Source organism: Phyllobates terribilis, unplaced genomic scaffold, assembly GCF_046119375.1.
Source record: "Phyllobates terribilis strain yellow unplaced genomic scaffold, ASM4611937v1 Scaffold_2__4_contigs__length_985480577, whole genome shotgun sequence".
NCBI lineage: Eukaryota > Metazoa > Chordata > Amphibia > Anura > Dendrobatidae > Phyllobates > Phyllobates terribilis.
This window is the reverse complement of record NW_027362762.1, coordinates 402043534-402068425: the sequence shown is the minus strand read 5'-3', so window position 1 is coordinate 402068425 and position 24892 is coordinate 402043534. Positions and strand designations below refer to the sequence as shown.

At 41.7% G+C, this 24892-nt stretch overlaps 1 protein-coding gene and 1 long non-coding RNA gene across 2 annotated transcripts in view; both read left to right on the top strand.

Annotated features, from left to right (window-relative positions):
- ASL (argininosuccinate lyase) overlaps nt 1-20935 on the top strand; it is a 36336-nt gene extending 15401 nt beyond the window's left edge. Inside the window, exons 7-17 of the mRNA XM_073664948.1 lie at nt 854-931; nt 1093-1170; nt 4303-4355; nt 7643-7705; nt 8159-8273; nt 9013-9097; nt 13067-13126; nt 14049-14132; nt 14502-14582; nt 17296-17402; nt 20443-20935. Coding sequence (XP_073521049.1) covers nt 854-931; nt 1093-1170; nt 4303-4355; nt 7643-7705; nt 8159-8273; nt 9013-9097; nt 13067-13126; nt 14049-14132; nt 14502-14582; nt 17296-17402; nt 20443-20590 — 952 coding nt within the window. The 3' untranslated portion in view covers nt 20591-20935. The remainder of the gene's footprint in view (nt 1-853; nt 932-1092; nt 1171-4302; nt 4356-7642; nt 7706-8158; nt 8274-9012; nt 9098-13066; nt 13127-14048; nt 14133-14501; nt 14583-17295; nt 17403-20442) is intronic.
- A 2528-nt stretch (nt 20936-23463) lies between these two features.
- The window catches only part of LOC141212498 (uncharacterized), a 36863-nt gene continuing 35434 nt past the window's right edge, over nt 23464-24892 (top strand). Inside the window, exon 1 of the long non-coding RNA XR_012282254.1 lies at nt 23464-23541. This is a non-coding gene — a long non-coding RNA (uncharacterized lncRNA). The remainder of the gene's footprint in view (nt 23542-24892) is intronic.

Genomic DNA, 24892 nt, shown 5'->3' with positions numbered 1-24892 from the left:
TAGTGACCGTGCTCTTGCAAAATAAGTCGTGGCCCATTGACTCTTTCTTCCTGCAGTGTAAATGATTTGTCCTTGTACTCTGTAAAGCAAATTCTCTATTGATGTCACATGTACTGTATACCCGAGCAACAGAATTCTATTTCATTCTGTCATTGGCATAAATAGATATCAAGAACCACCGTTGGGACACTCCACTCCAGATTATATGGCGGAAATACCTGCATAGAGTTCCCATTTTATCTCCATTTAACCTCCAAATGCGTTTAACTGCCATGACATGATCAAAGGGACATAGTCTGTTGAGCAAATATTTTTCATAATGCTGTATATAATATATACAGTCATGGGTGAAAGTGTTGGCACCCTTGAAATTGTTCCAGAAAATGAAGTATTTCTCCCAGAAAATTATTGCAATTACATATGTTTTGTTATACACATGTTTATTTCCTTTATGTGAATTGGAACAACACAAAAAAAACAGAGAAAAAAAGGCAAATTGAACATAATTTCACACAAAACCCCCAAAAATTGGCCTATCAAAATTGAAACCAATAGATCTCCAGGGACAGAGGAGAATCCTTTAGCTATTGGGAAGGAGTAAAGTAATAAACTTAAGCTTCTAGGCCACCAGGGTCAAATAAAATGCACTGGACTTTGAGGGACAGACAGAACGTAGTCCATAAAGGAAGAAAACAGTGCCACTGGCCAATAAGACAAGACCATGACACAAGATCAGGATTCTCTAAGAAATGGAGTTGCATCATATTAAATATTAGGAGATTAGAATTTTTATTATTTTATAGATTTTTCTCTGCAGCTCAAACATTTTGATTTTCTTTTTTTTTTAATACAGAGAGGTTGATATTTTATTCCCCGGGTATACTCACATGCAGAGAGCACAGCCTATTCGATGGAGTCATTGGATACTAAGGTAACAGACTGATTTTCCTTAATCTCGGCTTCATACAACCCATGTGCCCCTCACCTAACTGTGCCGATTCCTACAGAAACCATGAGGCATCGATAGTGACACATATGTAATAATAGCCATAATGGATATTTGTAACTAATTTTCTCCTTACCATCTCGCAGCCACGCTGTGGCATTATGTAGGGATGCTGAGAGACTTGGGGAAATACAGAAGAGAATCAATGTTTTACCCCTAGGAAGGTAAAGTATTACTATTATTGTGATCTGTTGAATAAAATGCATTTGCAACCAAATTAAGCGTGCACCTTTAGGGTAGAGTGCAGAGGAACAGCTGTTGGCAGAATGCTTGAACAGCCGCCTATAAAGTCGGTCTGTGGCTGTTGGCCACTTCATCAAGCAGGTCCCATAGGAACCCCTGCCTTCACCATATGACCTTTATACAGGGATCTGGACGGGGCTCCCTGGGTTGTTTCCATGGTGTAGCTGTTGGACGGGGGAGCGAGCTTAAGGCAAGGGTATTCGAACTAAGCCTGGTCAGAAACTAGATGGACAGAATCAGTAGCCAAAACCATATTCAGCGAAACAGCCAGGGTCTATGAGGTAGATAAGAGCAAAGTCATACAGGCTCAGGTCTAGATTAGGGGATATCACAGAGTCAGACATAGTCAGGGTCACAAGTTGGGGCAGGATTAATTACGAAGCAACAGGAATATATACCCAAAACTCAAGGTGTAAACCAAGCACAATATCTGACAACTCCTGGGAGTAAGTAGGGAGTTTAAGTAGGGTGTGGTATTACTCCATTGGCCTTAACAGGGGTTGATTACTCCTGCTCAGCTGCTGGACAGCACACACACCAATTGTACCTAGCTGGGCGGCACCATAAAGTCTCACCCACACTAGAATCCGTGCCTAGATAGCGTAGGCCCATAGATACTGGCCATCGCTTCTCCTCCAGCAGCTCCCACAGAATGAATAAAGCAGCGCCTGGCAATATTTTATTTATTTATTTTACTTACTTACTCACTTATATAGCGCCATTAATTCCGCAGCGCTTTACAGACATTATCATCACTGTCTCCATTGGGGCTCACAATCTACATTCCCTATCAGTATGTCTTTGGGTGTGGGAGGAAACCGGAGGAAACCCACGCAAACATGGGGAGAACATACAAACTCCTTACAGATGTTGTCCTTGGTGGGGTTTGAAACCAGGACCCCATTGCTCCTAGGCAACACTGATAACTACTGAGCCATGGTACTGATGTTCCTAAAAGCTGATATTCCTGTAGCAGGTCCAGATAGAGATGTAACACTATGTAAAGTACACGGCTAAGTTAAGAGAAAAAAAATCTATGTAAAAAAGCAGAAAACACATTTGATTAAAATTACTTTGTTATCTACACTAAATGACCACTTTATTAGAGAAGTTACCTTGTCCTCATGGGCTGATATTCCTGCCGAGTGATTTCAACACAAAAGGAGGTCCAACACGCTACTAGTGGGCATCTCTAATAAAGTGGACATTTAGTGTATATGTTTTGGCTAATAGTACTGTATAGTTAATAGATTTGGAAAGAGAAAAGGATTTAAATCAGACAAAACTTTTGTAGGCTGTGGTAGATAGTATAGGCTTGGCTTCTGGAGGAACACAGAGGATAAGGGGGGCAGGTTATTCGAGATCAGTACAACATCCACCATCTGTACACTCGTGAGCTTTATCTGCTCTAACAAAACAATAGTTTTTTTTTATTCCTCTTGGCTGGCACCCCTTCCGTTGTTTCTGCCCACCACTCTGTTATCAGTGACATCGCCACATGTTGCGGGGACACATCAGTCAGTGTCACTGGCAGTTCCTAAAATGACATTGTTACCCATATAACAACACCACCCCTGTAATATAATCGCATGTGCTTATGCTTTTATAGGAACTCGCCAGCCGGTTTCCCTGAAATGCCCCCACCCTTCCGATAATTGGCGAGACAGTGACATCATGTTTTCTGTGGAGCCTTAACGGGGGAACACAATGTCACTGACATGCAGTGTATAGAGAAGACACCACTTGTGATGTCCCCACACTCCATCCCCTCCACCCAGTCATTTGTGCCATCAACGCCATTTTAGGATCTTAAAAATGGGCACATTAGGCAGTGTCACTGACATTATGATTTCAAGCCCGCTGTTACATTATTCCCCTTTGATATCATCACCCCATTGACATCATCATATTTCCTGTGGCCCTAAAGGAGACCATAAAATTGTATTTTTGAAAATCCCTCTTGAAAAGTCACTAGCAGTGACCTCATCATGGCAGTAATGCTGACCCTTGCAACTCACAAAATTTATAGGGTCAGCACTCAGGAACCCTTATGATGTTACCATCCTTTCTGGGAACTATAAGGGGTTTTCCCATGAATGACATTTAACCCAGATAAATGTCTTATCTCTGGTGACCCATGTCTTTCCTAGCTGCCATGCAAATTGATAGAGCGGCATGGTCCATAATTTTGTCAGTGAATGCAGACATTAGGGTTGTCATCAGGTGTTAGACCACCAGCCAAGTCAGTGATTTTTCATGATCAGACAGGCTGTCTTTGGTCAGGTCTCTCCCTATGTGGATGGCATACTCCTCCATTACCTGTTCCTCATAACCCCATCTCTGCCTGATCCAATAAGCTGCTTCAGCACTAGGTTACATGTGGAATAAGTTCTTGTAGTAGTTAGTAGCAGACAGCCAGATACCCCTTCATTCAGCAGCTGGACGTGAGCATGCTGCCAGCTTTTACAGCCCGAAAAGTCAAGATGAAAAGTCCAAATCCGGTCCAGGTACCAGAACTGTACACAAACTTGAGCCTAAACCCGAACAGGAAAAAATCTCTCTCTCTCTCTCTGTCTCTCTCTCTCTCTCTCTCTCTCCCAACACTAGGTGTCCGGTACGAACCCCGATATTTACATTTTGGGTTCACTCATCTCTACTCCCAAACCTAATTAGCACACTAGGTGTGAAGTCACATCTATAAAGCCATATTCTACTTTGCCATTGGGATTATATTTTTGGATGGTAAAGTGGCATCCCTAGTAGTTCAATTGGCCAAAAGTTTGCCAGTTTTACAGCTAGTCAGAGAGAGCAGCGAAAACCGGGACAATTATTCCCTGAAAATGGTTGGGGACAGATGTAAAGAATTATAACTGCAGGATCAGACTACATACAATTATTACTATTTTTAATCAAGATTTTTTCATAATGTGCTATTTTTTTAATTTTGGATGCATTGGAGTGATAGCAAAAATGATTGCTAAGATGGACATACTTTTTTCAATATGAATCAGTTGCTTATTCATTCTATTTTCATTTCTTTTTTTTTCTTTCAGTGGTGCAATAGCTGGAAATCCCTTGGGAATAGACAGAGAACTTCTACGTAAAGGTACTATTTTATTATTTTTTCTTTTACGTACAGTATAGATTTTTTTTTTAAGTAGAACTAAGATTCTTAGCGGAAACTAGATCACAAGTTTTGATGTTTCCTGGCCCTGTCACAACAGCTAATGATATCAGATTTAATAAAACAATTGTAGATGCACGTGCCTAATCGTCAAAATAGTCACTTTCCTAGTAGTCTTGTACCCAACTTATTAGAAACTTTTTAGACTAATCCTTCTATCAAACCATCAGTAGGCACAACAGTCTGTACTTACTGTAAGAAGCCATATACCAAGCGCTCACCTATCTGCTCTGATTGCCATTTCCCATCCATTTGTATCTTTGCCTCATAAAGTTTGGAGTTCCACCATCCAGTGCTTGTCTTCAGTATGATATCCACAATAGCACTTCTAGTTTTCCTTGAGTACAGAGCTTACTCCGAGGATAGAATTACAAGCTGTCCCTTTTTCTCCACTGTGTTGTCACTGGAGGAGCACATCGATGTTTTGGACACTCTTCATTCTAACGCTTTTCAGTAGATTCAGCTTCCTTTTCAGGGATGGAGGTTGAAACTAAAAGAAGTTGTCTACTTCTTGGACATCTCCTTGTCATCCTCCACGCTTGGCCCCGATAAAATAATAAAGCTTATACGCCACTCCGGTGTCAGCGCCATTCCCGCCGTGTCGGCACTTGCTCTACCTGGGGCTGCTGTGCTGTTGTTGTGACACTGGCGCCCAATCAGCGCTGGCGTCACTTTCCCCCCCTCCTGATGAATTGAACATGAAGAGGAAGTCAGAGATCAGCTGTAGCCCGGACTTCCTCTTCATTTTTGATTTGTCCAAAGGCGGGGATAGTGACGCCAGCTCTGATTGGGTTCCAGGGTCACATGTCACAACAACCACATGAGAGCCCCAGGACCGCGAGTGCTGACACCGCGGGAATGGTGTTGGCACGGGAGGTGAGTGTAGGCCTTTTTATTTTATTTGGGCCAAAGACTTAGATCAATAAGGGGTTGTCCAAGTAGTGGTCAACACCTTTAAATATGGGTTGACAATGGTAGCTGCTATGGTACTTGTGGTTTACCAGGTTATTCTTCTGCAAAATAACATAAATCAGTAACACTGCAACCCTGGGTATTACTGTAGATAATTACTTTTATTTTTTCCTTCATTAATTTGGAATTAATAGCATTAAACCATATGTTCTTCTATGTTTAGAATTCAAATAGTATCCATTAGGGAAAAAGTATTTACTTGAATTAGCCATATACTTTGCATGGTTCATGCATACTGAAAGCAAGCAGTATTAGATAGCGCAGCGCCAAACTTTCAGCAGCAAAGGTATAAACTAAGGGATCACAGGCATCAGGGCAGATAGAGGAGCACTTTATATTTGGCATCGCTTATGCAATATGATTCTATTTCTATGCTACTCTATTGATCATTGTGGATACTTGTGACTAGTACATGGTCAGACAGAAGGATTAGTCTTAATAACTTATGTGCAAACATTGGCCTCAATTCATCAAAGCTTTTACTCCAAAAAGTGTCGTAAAAGCTTTTAAAAGTGGCAAAATGTTGGTGTCGTCATGCCAGTTTCTCCCAGTTATGCCAAAAAGGGTGGAGCTGTGACAGGACGTAGTGGTGGCCCTCACAGCGAGTGCTGCCAGCCACTTTCTCCTCTTGGATGACGCTACAGCTCTTCTAATCCATGACAAGTTGTGGCATCGCGTAATACGGAAATCTCACTTCACTTCCTGACTGGATTGAGATTTCTGCCGTGGCGCATGGAGACGCACGCCACTCATCAGACGCTCCAGATTTATGAAGAGCTATGCACCTTTTCATGAATCAGGAGCGTCTGACTCCACCACTCCCCCTCATCTAGACCAGCGAGAAAATCAACGTTATATAAGCCTTGGTGTTATAAACCTAAGATACTGAGCTCTGTCACTTCTCTATTATCTTTTTTTTTATAAGTTGACAAACATAAAGAATAAGTATCCAAGTAGAATACTCTAGAATGCTTGGAGTGAACGTAGCAGTGGTCAAAGCATGCGGACTGCTGTTCTATTCTCACGGGGATAAAAATTCCCCGTTCTGCTGATCAGTGCAGGTCCAAGCGATTGGACCCCCACTGATCAACAAGTTATCACCTATCCTAAGGATTTTTGATAACTTGTTTTCACCAGAAAACCCCTTTAATTTAACAGAATAATTTCTAGTGTGGATCTGTAATCCCACGCTGTCCTGTCTGTATACTCTTTTGCTTCCTCCCCTGCCCAGGAGATGTGGTATGATCAGACTATGTTCCTGTACGGTCAGACACAGCCATTACACAGTACACAGCAGGGGCACATTTGTAAGATTATCTCCGCACAGGAGTATTTTTTTAACACATCCAGTTGTGGAACTTATTATTATTTCAAGATCTATTTATTAAAATGTACCATATTTTGCGGACTATAAGACGCACCGGACCATAAGACACAAACCAAATTTTGGGGAGGAATATAGGAAAAAAACATTTTTTATAAAATAGTGGTGTGTCTTATAGTCCGATTTTATGGTAGTTTACCCGGGGGGGATGGCGGCGGCAGTGGAGCGAAGTCACAGGAGGCAGGGTCGCTGCTCCAGGAGGCCAGCGGCTGTGGCAGGAGTGGGGCGATGCTGCGGACCCTGGGCTGGGAGGAGGGGGTGTTTTGGCGGTGTGAGGCTGCGGTCCATGGGCTTTCAGAAAATGTCAGTGGTGAGTAGAGTCCCCGGCTTCAGTAAAATGGCCACCGGAGGCAGCGCAAGCACAGATTGAGATCTCGGGAGCCGAGATTTCAATTTGCACATGCGCCGCCTCTGGCGGCCATTTTCCCGAAGCCCACCACAGGGTAATCAATGGGAAGGAAGTGCGGGAACTCTGCTCACCGATTACATTTTCTGAAAGCTCAGGGCCCGCAGCCTCGCACCGCCAGCACAACGCCTCCTCCCAGCCCTGGGCCCGCAGCATCGCCCCACTCCTGCCATAGCTGCCGACCTCCTGTAGCAGCAACCTTGCTCCACCGCAGCCGCACCCCCCTCGGTAAGCTACATTCGGTTTATAAGACGCACCCCCATTTTCCTCCCAAATTTGGAAGAAAAAAAGTGCATTTTATAATCCAAAAAATACAGTACTTTGCTCATGGGAAAACCCCTTAAGGAATTAAATCAGCTCACTAAGTGGTTAGCATTATGTGCCTGACATCATCATGATAAACTGTTGAACTTAAAGAATCTAAATCCGGACACTTATTATCTACAGAACTTAAATTTGACTCGATGAGCCTGAACAGCATGGATGCCACCAGTGAGCGAGACTTTATAGGTAAAACCAGGAAATTTTCCTCCAAAAATCTAAATATTCTAGATCTACACATGAAATAGTTTTCCATTGAATTATTTAATTTATGTTAGGGTATGTGCGCACAATCAGGATTTGCTTGCAGAAATGTGTTTTTGGGGCCAATTCCGCGTGGATTTACCTGATCAAAAATGCATAAAAAACGCACCGTGTGCACACACCCTGAGTTTGTAAAACAGGAGTAGAGAAGGTTTGTTCTTTAATATATACATATAAAAGGATCTACAGATTATTTTAATACTATTCTTGTTTAACTACCCCTCTCCATACGATAGAGTGGAGGTCTCATTATGACAATGTATTCCAAAAGTTGTGCTGGTACAATTATGTTAGAAAAAGTGCAGGAATGCCACAGCTGCATACGCTATGCCATACACTCTCTACTATTCACTCAAAATACATCTGATTTGGTTTCAGCGGAATTTCTTTTCTGGGCTTCTCTGTGCATGACTCACCTTAGTAAGATGTCCGAAGATCTTATTATTTACAGCACCAAGGAGTTCAGCTTTGTTACCCTCTCTGACTCTTACAGGTTTGTGGTTTATGCATAGCTTACCATATTACCAACACTTAAAATTTTAAAGGGAATTTGTCATCAAGTTTTCTATGCAATCTGACAACACCATGAGGTAGGGACAGAGACCCTCATTCCAGCGATTTATCGCTTAGTTTATTGGTTGCATCAGTTAAGATAGTCACAGTGTTCTCTGATGCATATGTAGCAGATCTCCGTTGTTGAGCTGTGTATAACTCCACCTACACCACACTGTACATTGTACAGTGACAGAGAGCTGCTAATCAGTGGTGGGAGCATGGTTGGACTAGGAGGCATGGGGCAAGTTGTCATGTAGTGATAATCTCCTGCTGATTAAACACTGATTGTATTGAAACAGAAAAAGACAGCCCAGTAAGAAACACATTCCTGTAATCAGGGTCTTTGCTCCTACAATGTGATGCTCTCAGATTACATAACAAAAAATGCTGGTGAAAAATTCCCTTTAAAGACCTACAAACTGCAGTGAAATTCCTTTACTCTGCTATCTGGAATCAAAAAAAATATCCCTTATTTGTGTATTAGCCAGTAGTGGAAAAACCAGTGGGAGCCCACCTTGATGACTGTTCATCCCTTTCCCGGATGCATTGTTAACTACATTTTTTCTGAAACACTGCAGGGAATCAGAATTAAACACTTGACCACTTCTAAATGCTGCAAAGTGTGGTGCATACATTATAAAAATTAATACTTCAATTTTCATCTTATTTCTCCCCAGTACTGGGAGTAGTTTAATGCCTCAGAAGAAGAACCCGGACAGTTTGGAACTAATCCGCAGCAAAGCTGGACGTGTCTTTGGCCGAGTATGGGCAATAGACTTATCCTACAATATTTCTGTGTATAACCTTTACATAATTGTGGTGGGACACATCCTTTCTATGTAGATACTACAGTTATTTTCCTATAACACCGCATCCTTATCCCAATTTCAGTAACATATTAACAACCGTCGGCACCCTCCTTTTTACATTCTTCCTACTTTTGTGTGGTTGGGTACTTTGGTTTCTTCTCTCACTCCTACTTATTGATAGATCAGTTGTCCTAGTGTATCTGTGCTTGACTATGAGTGGGAAAGGGGTTATGTGAGCTATCAGTGCCATGGACGATATTGGCACAATCTAACAGGAAAAAAAGGATATCCTAAAGAGTCTGGCAGCTTCCTTCTAATTCATAAACCCTGATGCCACTGGACAATAGCCCCCGCTCACACAGTAGACTGAATTAGTAAGCCCACCAGGACTGACCACAAATTTCCTTCACTTACATCTGCAGTTATATGAACTTTGTAGGGAATGTGTCATTGAAAAATGACCTAACCTGCAATGTGTTTTGTTTTCTATTATTTCTTGTTTTCCTCATGACTACCTATACTAAAGAGAATTTCACACTGGCCACTAGGCCTTCTATTCAAATCTTCCTCCTTGTTCTGTACAGACTTTTCAGCAGTCTTCAGCATTACCATAACAGACAGGATTACAATGACAGAGCTATATACAGCTAATAACACAGGATCCACCAATCACAATAGGTGATGGCACAGCTGCCTTCCTCCCCCTCCCTTCCACAATTTATTTCTGTATTTTATTTATTTTACTCACTTATATAGCGCCATTAATTCCACAGCACTTCACAGACATTAATAATATTTGCCCAGATTAGCACATTCCCAGAAATACTTCTAGAGAAGTCAAGAGTCAGATTCCGTCTATCAATGCCTTTGTCTATCTGGCTGCTGAAAAGTACAGGAAGTATGAGTCCAGTATTGAGTTTAGTAGCCAGTGTGAAAATTGCCAGATTTCTGTTTTATTTATATACAGTGAAGAAAATAAGTATTTGATCCCCTGCTGTTTTTGTAAGTTTGCCCACTGACCAAGACATGAACAGTCTATAATTTTAAGAGTAGGTTGATTTTAACATTGAGAGATAGAATATCCCCAAAAAATCAAGAAAATCACATTGTATAAATTAGATAAATTTATTTGCATTTTGCAGTGAGAAATAAGTATTTGATCCCCTACAAACCATTATGAGTTCTGGCTCCTACAGACCAGTTAGACGCTTCTAATCAACTCGTTACCTGCATTAAAGACAGCTATCTTACATAGTCACCTGTATAAAAGACTCCTGTCCACAGACTCAATTAATCAGTCAGACTCTAACCTCTACAACATGGGTAAGACCAAAGAGCTTTCTAAGGATGTCAGGGACAAGATCATAGACCTGCACAAAACTGGAATGGGCTACAAAACCATAAGTAAGATGCTGGGTGAGAAGGAGACAACTGTTGGTGCAATAGTAAGAAAATGGAAGAAATACAAAATGACTGTCAATCGACATCGATTTGGGGCACCATGCGAAATCTCACGTCGTGGGGTATCCTTGATCATGAGGAAGGTGAGAGATCAGCCTAAAAATACACAGGGGGAACTTGTTAATGATCTCAAGGCAGCTGGGACCACAGTCACCAAGAAAACCATTAATAGCACATTACGCCTTAAAGGTTTAAAATCCTGCAGTGCCCGCAAGGTCCCCCTGCTCAAGAAGGCACATGTGCAGGCCCGTCTGAAGTTTGCCAATGAACACCTGGATGATTCTGTGAGTTATTGGGAGAAGGTGCTGTGGTCAGATGAGACAAAAATTGAGCTCTTTGGCATTAACTCAACTCGCCATGTTTGGAGGAAGAGAAATGCTGCCTATGACCCAAATAACACCGTCCCCACTGTCAAGCATGGAGGTGGAAACATTATGTTTTGGAGGTGTTTTTCTGCTAATGGCACAGGACTACTTCACCGCATCAATGGGAGAATGGATGGAGCCATGTACTGTAAAATCCTGAGCGACAACCTCCTTCTCTCCGCAAGGACATTAAAAATGGGTCGTGGCTGGATCTTCCAGCAAGACAATGACCCAAAACATACAGCCAAGGCAACAAAGGAGTGGCTCAAAAAGAAGCACATTAATGTCATAGAGTGGCCTAGCCAGTCTCCAGACCTTAATCCCATAGAAAACTTATGGAGGGAGTTGAAGCTCTGAGTTGCCAAGCGACCGCCTCAAAATCTTAATGATTTAGAGATGATCTGCAAAGAGGAGTGGACCAAAATTCCTCCTGACATGTGCACAACCCTCATCATCAACTACAAAAACGTCTGACTGCTGTGCTTGCCAACAAGGGTTTTGCCACCAGGTATTAAGTGTTGTTTGCCAGAGGAATCAAATATTTATTTCTCACTGCAAAATGCAAATAAATTTATCTAATTTACACAATGTGATTTTCTTGATTTTTTTTTTTTTTTTTTTTATATTCTATCTCTCAATGTTAAAATTAACCTATCCTTAAAATTATAGACTGTTCAAGTCTTTGTCAGTGGGCAAACTTACAAAAACAGCAAGGGATCAAATAATTCTTTCCTTCACTGTATATATACAGTAGATAGATAGATAGATGTGAAAAATAATTTAAAAACCTGATTAAAAAATAGGTAATTTCCTGTCGACAAATTCCCTTTAAAGCACCACTCCAGTGTTTTTTTACCATCGGTCTCCGGCGAAAAGTGACCCGCTAGCAGCGTCAGTGTTTTATGGAGCACCCGGGAAGTCACTTTATAATTCAAATGTATGACAGGCTCATTCTGGCCTCTTTCTGGCTCTCATAGACTTACATTGCGCTCCTGTGACATAGCTTCTGACTTCTGGCCAGTCTGAAGCTGCACTCACAATATGGCGCAGGGGGACCGGAGCGGCACCGAAAAACAGTGAAGATGCTTGAGGGTGAATATATGACTAGGGGCAGAGGGCCTAGATTTAAAGCGCCACTCCAGCACTGAAAAAAGCAAAACATTGGAGTGGTGCTTTAATTTAATAGCAACAATATAAGTAGATTGCAGAAGTGTAAAAGTATCATAATTTAATGGGAACCTGCCGTGTAAAATAACGCTATTAACCTGTAGATATGGGGTTAATCTGCAGGTTAATAACATTCTGACACCGTGCGGTGCCTGCACTGAGAGCCTCGCTGCCGGGAGGAAATTAACTTTACTCCATACAGCAGCGTTTGGCTTCCAGTCATAGGGGTGGCGCCGGCACGGTTTCAGTGTATATTTCTGTGTGTAGAGTGTGACAGCTATAACCTCACCCCCGCCGCTGACTGACAACTGACTCAGCATTAGGGCCGGCTTTCAGTCAGTGCGGGGGGGGCTCTCTATATGACTATGACTGGAAGCCAAGTGCTGTTGGGGATAAAAGTTAATTTCCTCCCGGTAGCGGGGCTCTAAGTGCTGGCGCCGCACACTGTTAACCTGCAGATTAACCTCATATCTGCTTGTTAACAGAGTTGTATTACATGACAGGTTCCCTTTAATCCAGATTATGTGTATTGCCAAAAAATTTGATATATTTTCTCGTGTGCTTAAAAGGGCATCAAAGCACATCAGACAGATCAGAATAGAACACCATCTATTCCAGGAACAAGTTAATGAATTTGTTATTCGTGCCCTGAATGACAGATTTCAGAGTCTGGTAAAGTCATGTCACCATAATGCTTATTGAAAAAAAAAATATAGTAATATATTATTAGTAGTATAATATATTGCCAGTATTTTTCTCTACCAAATGCACGATTTGGATATAGCCCTATTTCTAAATATGAAGAGCTAATGCTCACCCATCAGTGTCGCGGTAGGTTTACAGGTATCTTTAAACATACACTCTTTCTAGTTGTGGAAATGGTTTGAGCTAATTATTCTAAACCTGCTGTAAATGTATTTCTTTTCCAGTGCTCTGGTTTCCTGATGACCCTGAAAGGCCTCCCAAGTACATATAACAAGGACCTACAGGTGAGTGAGACTTGGCTGGTGCAAAGTGAATGAACAAAAGGAAATCTAAAACAAATCAATATTTGATTATTAATAAAAGTGAAAAAGATGATTCACAGGACTATTACCCAGGCACCACGTTGTTAGTCCATGGCTGCCGGAACTAGAACCCTGTTAACCTCTTCCTACCTGCCGGCATCTCTGGTGCCTCTCCTGATTAGCACATCTGGCATGATGTCATGTGTATGTCTCACAGCGAATGATGACATCATACTAAGCTTACTAATAAGAAAAGGCGCCAAGAATACAGACAGGTAAGAGGAGCTTGGAGGGCTCTGGGGTCCAGCGACCATGGACTATTGACATGGCACTAATCATTTTGGTCATCTCTAATATATTATACTAATCGTTGAATAAGTGATTGGGCTTAAAAAAAATCTTTCTAATGAGTCCATTTGTAAATATGTCATCTTTCACTATAATGCTCGCCCAGTGTATGGAAAACTGGTCGCCTTATACAGTACAGACCAAAAGTTTGGACACACCTTCTCATTTAAAGATTTTTCTGTATTTTCATGACTATGAAAATTGTACATTCACACTGAAGGCATCAAAACTATGAATTAGCACATGTGGAATTATATACTTAACAAAAAAGTGTGAAACAACTGAAAATGTGTCTTATATTCTAGGTTTTTCAAAGTAGCCACCTTTTGCTTTGATGACTGCTTTGCACACTCTTGGCATTGTCCAAACTTTTGGTCTGCACTGTATGTGCATATATTTTTCTGATATTTATACATGGACCATTCCGCCAAAATGTTATATAAGCCATCTCTTCTAATACCTTATGACATGGAAACAACAATACTTTTACTTCTTTACATATGAGTGGTGGTTTACATTGAATGGTTATTAAAAGCATGTGTATTTTGGCATATAGGAAGACAAGGAGGCCATGTTTGATGTTTATGATACCATATGCGCAGTTCTTCAGGTGGCATCCGGCGTGATTTCCACATTACAGGTACATCTCCCATTTTGTCTGTTGATTTACTCACAATCTTTATGATCTAAACTACATGATAATATGTATTTACTACTGATGAAACCACAAAATGCCAGCACTGTATATGTCCATAAATAGGTGCCAGCTACCAGCACCTCTGTGGTACATCTTCCCTATGATATGATAAAGACCAAACTCCAGATTCATGAAGCATATAGAGACTTATTCACACATGCAGCAGTTTTTTTTTATATTTGTTCAGGAATGAACATAACACATTTCATAGCTGCATTTTCTGATAACGCTTTGGGTATGGATTTCTGCAGGAAATTACCGGCTATTAGGAATGACACATAGTGAGATGTGGTTTGGAATTTTGTTTTCTAGATTAACAAAGAGGCAATGGAGAAAGCGCTGAGTCCAGATATGTTGGCCACGGACATTGCTTATTATTTGGTCAGGAAAGGGGTAAGTGGTACCCGATCCTCCATAAGGATTGTGTATTGTGCATGCTATACAGGTGCATCTCAATAAATTAGAATATCATCAAAAAGTTAATTTATTTCAGTTCTTCAATGCAAAAATAGATACTCATATATTATGTTGAGTCATTACAAACATAGTGGTCTATTTCAAGTGGTTATTTGTGTTAAAGCAGTTGCCCTCTACTTTTACATTGATGCCTTATCAATAGGATAGGGCATCAATGTATGATTAGCCGGAGTCCTGCACGCGGCACCCCGCCGATCAACTGTTATCGGTGCCAGCGGCAGCGGCCGGCGGCTGGAAGTGCTCACCAGCGGGGCTCCGCCGTCAAGTGGTAGAATAGGAGGCGGATGTGCAGTGCACAGCGGCGGCCACTACCATTTGACGGTGGAGCCCCGCAGTCGAGCACTTCCGGCCGGTCGCCGCCGGCACCAATAACAGCTGGTTGGCAGGGGTGCCACGTGCGGGACCCCGGCCGATCATACATTGATGCCCTATCCAATGGATAGGGCATCATTGTAAAAGTAGTGGACAAACCCTTTAATGTTGATGATTATGGCTTACAGCCAATGAAAACACAAAAATCATTATCTCAGTAAATTAGAATACTTTATAACTACAGCTTGAAAAATGTTTTTAAAATCCAAAATGTTGGCCTACTGAAATGTATGTTCAGTAAATGCACTTAATACTTGGTCGGGGCTCCTTTTGCATCAATTACTGCATCAATGTGGCGTGGCATGGAGGCGATCAGCCTGTGGCACTGCTGAGGCGTTATGGAAGCCCAGGTTGCTTTGATAGCAGCCTTCAGCTTGTCTGCATTGTTGGGTCTGGTGTCTCTCTTCTTCCTCTTGACAATACCCCATAGATTGTCTATGGGGTTAAGGTCAGGCGAGTTTGCTGGCCAATCAAGCTCAGTGATACTTTTGTTTTTAAACCAGGTATTGGTACTTTTGGCAGTGTGGACAGGTGCCAAGTCCTGCTGGAGAATGAAATTTTCATCTCCAAAAAGCTTGTCGGCAGAGGGAAGCATGAAGTGCACTAAAATTTCCTGGTAGATGGCTGCGTTGATAAAATACAATGGACCTACACCAGCAGATGACATGTCTCCACAAACCATCACTGATTGTGGAAACTTCACACTAGACTTCAAGCAGTTTGGATTGTGTGCCTCTCCACTCTTCCTCCAGACTCTGGGACCTTGATTTCCAAATGAAAATTGGAACTCTGGGACCTTGATTTCCAAATAAAAATTGGAACTCTGGGACCTTGTGGAGTGTGTCAATGACTGCCTTCTGGACATCTGTCAAGTCAGCAGTCTTCCCCATGATTGTGGAACCTAATGAAACAGACTAAGGGACCCTTTTAAACGCTTAGGAAGCCTTTGCAGGTGTTTTTTGTTAATTATTTTAATTTACTGAGATAATGACTTTTGTGTTTTCATTGGCTGTAAGCCATAATCATCAACATTAATAGAAATAAACACTTGAAATAGATCACTCTGTTTGTAATGACTCTATATAATATATGAGTTTCACTTTTTGTATTGAACTGAAATAAATTAACTTTTTGATGATATTCTAATTTTGTGAGATGCACCTATATATAACCAGTCCCAGGAATGCAAGCAAAGACTTATAAGCGTGAGTTTACGCATGGTCGATGTGGGAGGTTTACAGTATGGATTGGTGACTACAAATGACAGTACAATATATCTAGATGGATCTTGAAAATGCAATCCACATATAGCAGACTTTTTCCTGAGTTGATACCATGGTGAATCCGCAGCATAATCTGCAGCAAATATGGCTATTGAAATGTAGATTTGCAGCGGAAATATTCTGAACTAAAGAGTGACCTTATTCTGAGGAATTACCGTATGTTTCGGACTATAGGAAAACAAGAAAAAAAATTTGAAGCAAAAAATGTGGTCATGACGCACTGTTATGGTGGGATCTGCTGATGACACTGTTATGGTGGTAATGACCACAAATTCTGTACTAATGTCCATCTGCTGGGCCCCTTCTTGGTATATATGTGGTATATATGTGGCCCATCCTGGTATATATGTCCCCCATCATAGGCCCATCCTGGTGCATGTGCCTCCCGTTATGCCACTTACTTTTTTTTAACACAAATAAAAAAATTCTACTCACCTTCCCCCCCCTCCTCCGCCATGCGGCGTCCTCTTCTAATGCCGGCAACTGACTTTGGCGTGATGGGAGCGCATGATGTCACTGCCATGCGCCCACAGTCACACACGCTCCAAAGGCAGGAGCAGGGTCGACTATCACTGACCTCGGTGCCGAGAGGTGGGCAGGATTATGGGCGTGGGCAGCAGTGAATATTAATTTCCCATTAATGGAGAAATGAATATTCACTGCTCCTACTGCCGCCGTCTTTCCTGCTGCAGCGACCCTCCTTCTGCCTCCTGTGACCCCTCTCCACTGCCGCGGCCGCCCCCCACAGGGGGCCAGGTACATTTGGACTATAAGACGCACTCTCATTTTCCTCCCAGATTTGGTGGAAAATGAGTGCATCTTATAGTCCGAAAAATATGGTAGCTGTTTTATTGTCATACAGTGTGATATTTACCGTACATAAACGTTTGGGATGGCGCAGTGACTGGAGGAAAATAATTACCCCAGCCTAAAGTAGTGATGGTTTCCTGTGACTGAATGTTTTTGGATTATAGATGCCCTTCAGACAAGCACATGGGATCTCTGGAAAGGTTGTTCAACTAGCAGAAACCAAGGGCATCACGATCAATAAACTATCAGTGGAGGATTTGAAGAGTATCAGGTGTGAGACCGGTGACAGTATGTTTACCTTTGCACCTATTTCATAAACCACAGGCTAATTCTGACACCCCCTCCTCAGATTGAAGGTCTTTCTGCCATCAGCAGATGGAGGGTTGTGTAGAATTTCGGGTGGTCACTGGCATTAAAGGCTTTAAAGTGGTTGTGCTGGGCTTAGATATTGATGGCCTACCTTGGATCCTATTGAAGTGAATGGGAGCTGAGTTGCAGCTCCCAAGAATGGTCTTTAGACTGTGTTTGGAGCTGATCTGATATTGATGACCTATCCTACATATTGATGACTTATCTGAAGATTGGTCATCAATATATAAGGCTTGTTCTACCCCTTCAAGAGCTATGTCCACATTCTACCTATTATTATGGCTCAAATGCATCTAAAAGGGAAAATGAAGAAACTTTGTAAATCTTTATTATTCATAACTTCCTATCATTTTTGTCTAAAGCAGCTATACAGATTAATTCATATCCATAGCAGACAACAAAGAGATACTGGGCTCCTGGTTGGCTGTCACTAAAGAGCAGAGGGGGAGGGGGTTGTGGATAGCTTACTGCAGTGATCAGGGAGCACTTCAGTGTTAAAAACTCCCCAGATAGCCCAGATCACTCTTTTGTAGGGGCTGTTCCTGCATATACCCTATTCAGACATATACTATAACTCCTCTACATGTCTCCTGTCTAGAGATGTCAGGAGTTTTTCAGGGCCAAATTGCTGACATGCTCCCTTTAAGAAATATTTTGCCCCAGGTTCATCACACACATCAAAGCTTTGCATGATTTGACATTAAAATCTAAGATGCTCAATCCTTAATTTTTGTGACATTATTAGGGAACAGTTATAATAATTACTTAATATTAATAATTATCTAAAATAATAATTAAAGAGTTATTCCCTTCTTCATGGATAGATACTGTCGGATAGTGCTTATAAAAACAAGCACTTTACAATTTACTGCTTATTAAAATTTGCAGCAACTTATCTTTTGTTTGCATCTCGTTACCTAGGAGACCGACTACCGCTGCTGCCTAGCTTGTAAGCAGTGCGCTGTAGCTGACTGGGATTAACAGATAACAACACGCTGCATCGATATCCCTGCCAGCTTCAAAACCCTTCCTATAAACTGAATTGAAAAGAGCCTGCAGTAAGCACTGGGCATGTTCTGCTGCCTAGGAGAGGTGGTCGGTCTCCAAAGCTGCAAGCTATAAACAAAAGAAAGGAAAATAATTCTTTATTCATGCTAAATTATAACACGACAGTCATATCAAAGTTATAAAATTAGCAAGTACAGTTGAAACCAGAGATTTGCATCCACTATATAAAAAGACTCATATGCATGTTTTTCTCAATATCTGACATGAAATAAGAATAAACCTTTCCCGTTTTAGGTCAATTACAATTACCATAATTTTTAATATTTGCCAAATGCCAGAATAATGCAAGAGAGAGAGAATGTTTTAAGGCATTTTATTACTTACTGCAAAGTCAAAAGTTTACATACATTTCATTAGTATTTGGTACCATTGCCCTTAAGCTGAATGACTTGGGTCAAACATTTGGGATATCCTTCCACAAGCTTCTCACAATAGTTTGTCGGAATTTGGGCCCATTCCTCCTGACAAAACTGATGTAACTGATCCAGGTTTGTAGGTCGCCTTGCTTGCACCTGCCTTTTCAGCTTTGCCCATACATTTTCAATAGGATTAAGATCAGGGTTTTGTGATGGCCACTCCAAAACATTGACTTTGTTACCATTTTGGCAGTATGCTTAGGGTCATTGACCATTTGGAAGACCCATTTCCGACCAAGCTTTAACTTCCTGTCTGATGTCTTCAGATGTTGCTTCAGTATTGCCACATCATCTTCTTTTCTCATGATGCCATCTATTTTGTGAAGTGCACCAGTCCCCCCTGCAGCAAAACAACCCCATAACATGATGCTGCCACCCCCGTGTTTCACAGTTGGGATGGTGTTTTTAGGCTTCCAAGCTTCTCCCTTTATCTTCCAAACGTAACGATGGTCATTATGCCCAAAAAGTTAAATTTTAGTTTCATCAGACCACAGGACATGTCTCCAAAAATTAAGGTCTTTGTTCCTGTGTGCATTTGCAAACATTAATCTGGCTTTTTTATGTTTGCTTTGGCGTAATGGCTTCTTCCTGGCAGAGTAGCCTTTTAGCCCATTTTGATACAGGACTCTTTTCACTGTGGATACTGACACAATCTTACCAGCTTCCACCATCATCTTCACAAGGTCTTTTGCTTTTGTCCTTGGGTTGATATGCACATGTCGGACCAAAGCACGTTCATCTCTGGGACACAGAACCCATTTCCTTCCTGAGCGGTATGATGGCTGGACATTCCCATCTTGTTTGTACTTGCATATAATTGTTTGTATAGATGAATGAAGCACCTTCAGGTATCTTGAAATTGTACCCAAAGATGAGGCAGACTTGTGCAAGTCCACAATTCTCTTTCTGATATCTTGGCTGATTTCTTTCCCATGATGCTACACAAAGAAGCAGTGTGTTTCAGGTGTACATTAAAATACATCCACAGGTGTGTCTCTAATTAACTCAGATATTTCCAAAAAACCTATCAGAAGCTTCCAAAACATGACAACATGACAGGCATAGTAATCTTAGTGTACGTAAACTTTTGACTGTGCAGTAAGTATTAAAACATTCTCTCTCTCTCTTGCATTATTCTGGCATTTGGCAAATATTAAAAATTATGGTAATCCTAATTGACCTAAAACGGGAAAGGTTTATTCTGATTTCATGTCATATATTGAGAAAAACATGCACATGTGTCTTTTTATATAGTGTATGTAGACTTCTGGTTTCAACTGTACATCTGATTTGTTTCATGACTAAATAGATGTGTGGAGTCCAAGCCTTGTTGGAAGACCATACCAGCCTTATTGCAAGAGGTTGTGGGAGGTCATCGACAAAACCGCTTTGAATATCTTCTGTATTTCTTATATTACCATATAACTTTATTTTATGTTCTGCCTTTATTTTATGCAGTCCACTGTTTGCCAGTGACGTGTCCAAATTGTGGAACTATACTAACAGTGTGGAACAGTACACTGCAGCAGGGGGCACGGCCAAGAGCTGTGTGGTTGCACAAGTTGAACAGATCAGAAACTGGATGAAAAGTCAGAAGGAACATTAATATCATGAATTGTCTGCATTCACATGTGAACATATCAGAAGAAGATAGTCTATAGTCTCCGGTTATTAATTGTACAAAGAGTAATTACATAATAGAACATTATATGTCAGAAATGTTTTCTACAGTTACGGGACCACAAGTAGATCATGCCTGGAGAGCAGTGAAAGTTTATATACTCATGTAAGCAGCAGCTAATATTCCGTCAGTACTAACACTAATAAACTAAAGATCATGTTGGATATCTGCACGGATACCACAATGTGTGCTCAAACCTTTATATAGGATGTTTCTTATTTTCTAAATGGTGAACTGAATTTATCAATATAAAATAAATATTGAAAAATATATTGTGTTTTATACGTTATTCATTCCTCAATATGAAGCTTTTTTATCAAGCCTTGTGAGGCAAAAACCCCCACAAAAACTGGCTACCGTTCATTAACAAGAGGTGATTGGTATGGCTCTGTTCAAGGAAGAAAAACCCACAATGGTCACTGAAATAACTTGAAACTGACAAAAGTAATTTTCAATTTAAATTGACTGAATATCAACTAATGAAAATCAGACATTGCTTTTGAATTGTGGTTCAACAGAAAAAAAACAAACAAATGAAAATAGTTTGGACAAAAATGATGGTACCCCTAGAAAAGATTGAACATATTTTGACCATAGGAACATGTTAAACTAAGTTAGGTCCTGTAATTAGCATCACATGTGTCTAAAAACTCAGACAGCCTGGATATTTGAAGGGTGAAAAGTAGTCACTGTGCTGTTTGGTGTCATAATGTGACCACACTGAACAAGGACAAAAGAAAGTTAATGAAATTCGAAAGATAATTATAGACAAACATGTAAAGGGTAATACCATCTTCAACCAACTTAATGTTCCTGTTAGTACAGTTGCACATATTATTCAGAAGTTTATGGTCTGAGATTGTAGCCAACCTCCCTGGACATGGCCACAAGAGTAAAATTTATGACAAATTGAAGAGACAGATAATTCTAATGGTAACCAAAGAGCCCAGAACAACTTTCAAAAAGATTAGAGGTGAACTCCCAGGTCAAGGTACATCAGCATCAGATCGCACCATGCATCTTTGTCACCATCCAAAGTGGACTTCATGGAAGATGGAAGAGGAAACCACTGTTGAAAGCAAATCATAAAAAAGCGAGACTGGAATATGCCAAAAAGTCTTTTGATAAGCCACTAAGCTTCTAGGATAGAGGTGTCAAACTCAAGGCCCGCTGGCCAAATCCGGCCCACCACATCATTTTTATGTGGCCCGCGAGGTCAGGACACAGAAGGAAGGCTCTCCACTTTCCCTGTACGGAAAGCCAATCAGAGAAGTGTGGAATTACTTACCAGAGCTCAAAATCTAAGATGGCATCGCCCCCTGTGCTGACACCACCCCCTTTACTAAGTATTGACTGTGTTCGCCATTGACATAGCCAGTGCTCAGTAGAGGAGGCGGAGCCAGCACGGGGAGCTAGTGGCATCTTAGTATCTGAGCAGATGCAGCCTGCGGTTAGTAGAGGGGGCAGCGCCAGCACAAGGAGCAGATGCCATCTTTCAAACTCAGTGAACACATTTAGCAAGCACAAAAACACAGTCAGCCAGCACAAAAAGTGAAAGCAGTCGGCTAACAAAAAGTGAATACAGTCAGCCAACACTTTTGTGTGGTTCCATCTTTGAATCAGAGGCAGTACTTAGCATAGGGAGCAGTCCATGTTGGACTCTGAGGTCTGGTACAGCTCTCTTAGCATTACTACCCAGGGACAGCTCTCTTAGCTCTACCACCCATGGACAGCTCTCTTAGCCTTACTAACCAGGGACAGCTGTCTTATAGCCCTACTACCCAGGGACAGCTCTCTTACCCTTACTACTCAGGGACAGCGCTCTTAGCACTACTACCCAGGGATAGCTCTCTTACCCTTACTACTCAGGGACAGCGCTCTTAGCCCTACTACCCAGGGATAGCTCTCTTAGCATTACTACCCAGGGACAACGCTCTTAGCACTACTACCCAGGGATAGCTCTCTTAGCATTACTATCCAGGGACAGCGCTCTTAGCCCTACTACCCAGGCACAGCACTCTTAGCCCTACTACCCAGGGATAGCTCTCTTAGCATTACTACCCAGGGACAGCGCTCTTAGCCCTACTACCCAGGGATAACTCTCTTAGCATTTCTACCCAGGCACAGCACTCTTAGCCCTACTATCCAGGGATAGCTCTCTTAGCCCTATCACCCAGAGATAGCTGTCTTATAGCCCATGGCCAGTCCGTGCATTTCAGTATGTGATTTTACCTTGTTGCACGGATGCCTGCATGAGCCCTTACAATCACAAGTGGCCCTTTGAAGGCAACCATAATGTGGACGTGGCCCTCAGAAAAAATGAGTTTTACACCCCTGTTCTAGGAGAATGTCCTTTGGACAGATGAGATATAACATTGTACCTACCTACATTTTATTAATTTATAAAAATAAACTATTAAACACTACTATTTATGTAAAGATTCAAGATGCCCTGTGCCAGATGCAGCAAAGTAGCCCAAAAACATAACCGAGCCTACTCCATGTTTCACAGTAAGTACAACGGTCTTTTCTTTGTTTGCTTCATTTTTTATTCTGTGAACATAGAGCTGATGTGAATTGCCAAAAAACTCAAGCTTTGTCTAATTCAAAAGCAATGCCTGATTTTCATTAGTTGATTTTCAGTAAATTTAAATTTACTTTTGTCAGTTTCAAGTTATTTCAGTGATCATTATGGGTTTTACTTACTTTAATAGAAGGGTACCAACAATTTTGTCCATGTGTGTATATAGTGATAATATGTATACCGTGCTCAGCATAAATAAGAACACACAAGCAGATTTGTCAGAAAACCTTTCATTTCTTTTCAGAATCGACATTTTCTGTGGGATGCCATACTACAAAACACTCCGACAAATGTGAGCCTTTGATTACAAATAAGATTTGTTATTTTGCACACTCAAAAAAAATAATTTTCCTAACAAATTAATTCAGAACCATGGTGCAAAAAATGAGTACACTCCATTGAAAGTCTTAGTAGCAAAGCTAAAGCTTAGACTACAAAATTCAAATGAACAAGAATTCAACCACAGGCACTTCTAATTAAATAGATGTCCAGCAGACAGTTCACTATAAAAGGCTGTTACTTAACAAAGAAAAACTCTTTTATTTCAATGGCAACACATGCAAGAGAAATGTTACAAGACGTGAGAAAAAAAAATAAAGAAAGGCGAAGGCTACAAAAACATCAGCAAAGCACTTACCAGTCAGAATACGTTAGCAAAAGTGATACAAAAATTGAAATATATGGAACGGCAACTATCTCACAGAGACATTCAGGCTGAAAGTTAAAGGGGTTGTCCAGTACTTTTAAAAATATGCCAATGTGTTTTAATGATAAGTAGAAGCTTCTTTCTAATTACCTCCTGGTGCTGTTTCTGTCTGTGAGCGGCTCTATCGGTGGTCACTCACAGGCAGCACGTGACCCCCGGCTGCAGCTGGCGCTGACATCCACTTACGTCACAACAAGTCCAGGCTGCAGCCGAGGGTCCCTCTTGCACGTTCCACCTGTGGCTGCTGGGTTGTGGGTGGGGTTATTCCCCTGCGTCACACATGGCATCCACTGCGCGCTCTCCCTGTCCCCATTCATTGGGAAAGCGCGCGGTGGATGCTGGGTGTGACGCAGGGAATAACCCCGCCCACGACCCAGCAGCCACCGCGGGGACCCCAGCGCGGAGTCACGCCTCACTTGTCGTGACGTCAGCATGGGGTCACGTGCTGCCTGTGAGCGGCCACCGATAGCGCCGCACACAGGCAGAAACAGCACCAGGAGGTATTTAGAAAGAAGCTTCTATTTAGCATTTATCAAGTCTTCTTCTTGCCACTCTGAGAGAGCAGGTTTTGCCAGTAACCTTTATTTAAAGAAGTTGTCCAGTACTTTTTTTAAATTGCCCAATGTATTCAGCATGTGGGTATAAGTATATTTGTAAATACCTTCTGTTGCTGATAATGCCTGTGAGTGGCGCTATCGGTGGCCGCTCATAGGCAGCACGTGACCCCGCACTGACGTCACGACAAGTGAGGCGTGACTCAGCGCTGGGGTCCCCGCAGTGGCTGCTGGGTTGGGGGCGAGGTTATTCCCCGCGTCACCCCCGGCATCCACCGCGCACTTTCCCAATGAATGGGGAGAGGCAGAGCGCATGGTGGATACCGGGTGTGATGCAGGAGAATAAACCCGCCCCCAACCCAGCAGCCACTGGTGGAACGCGG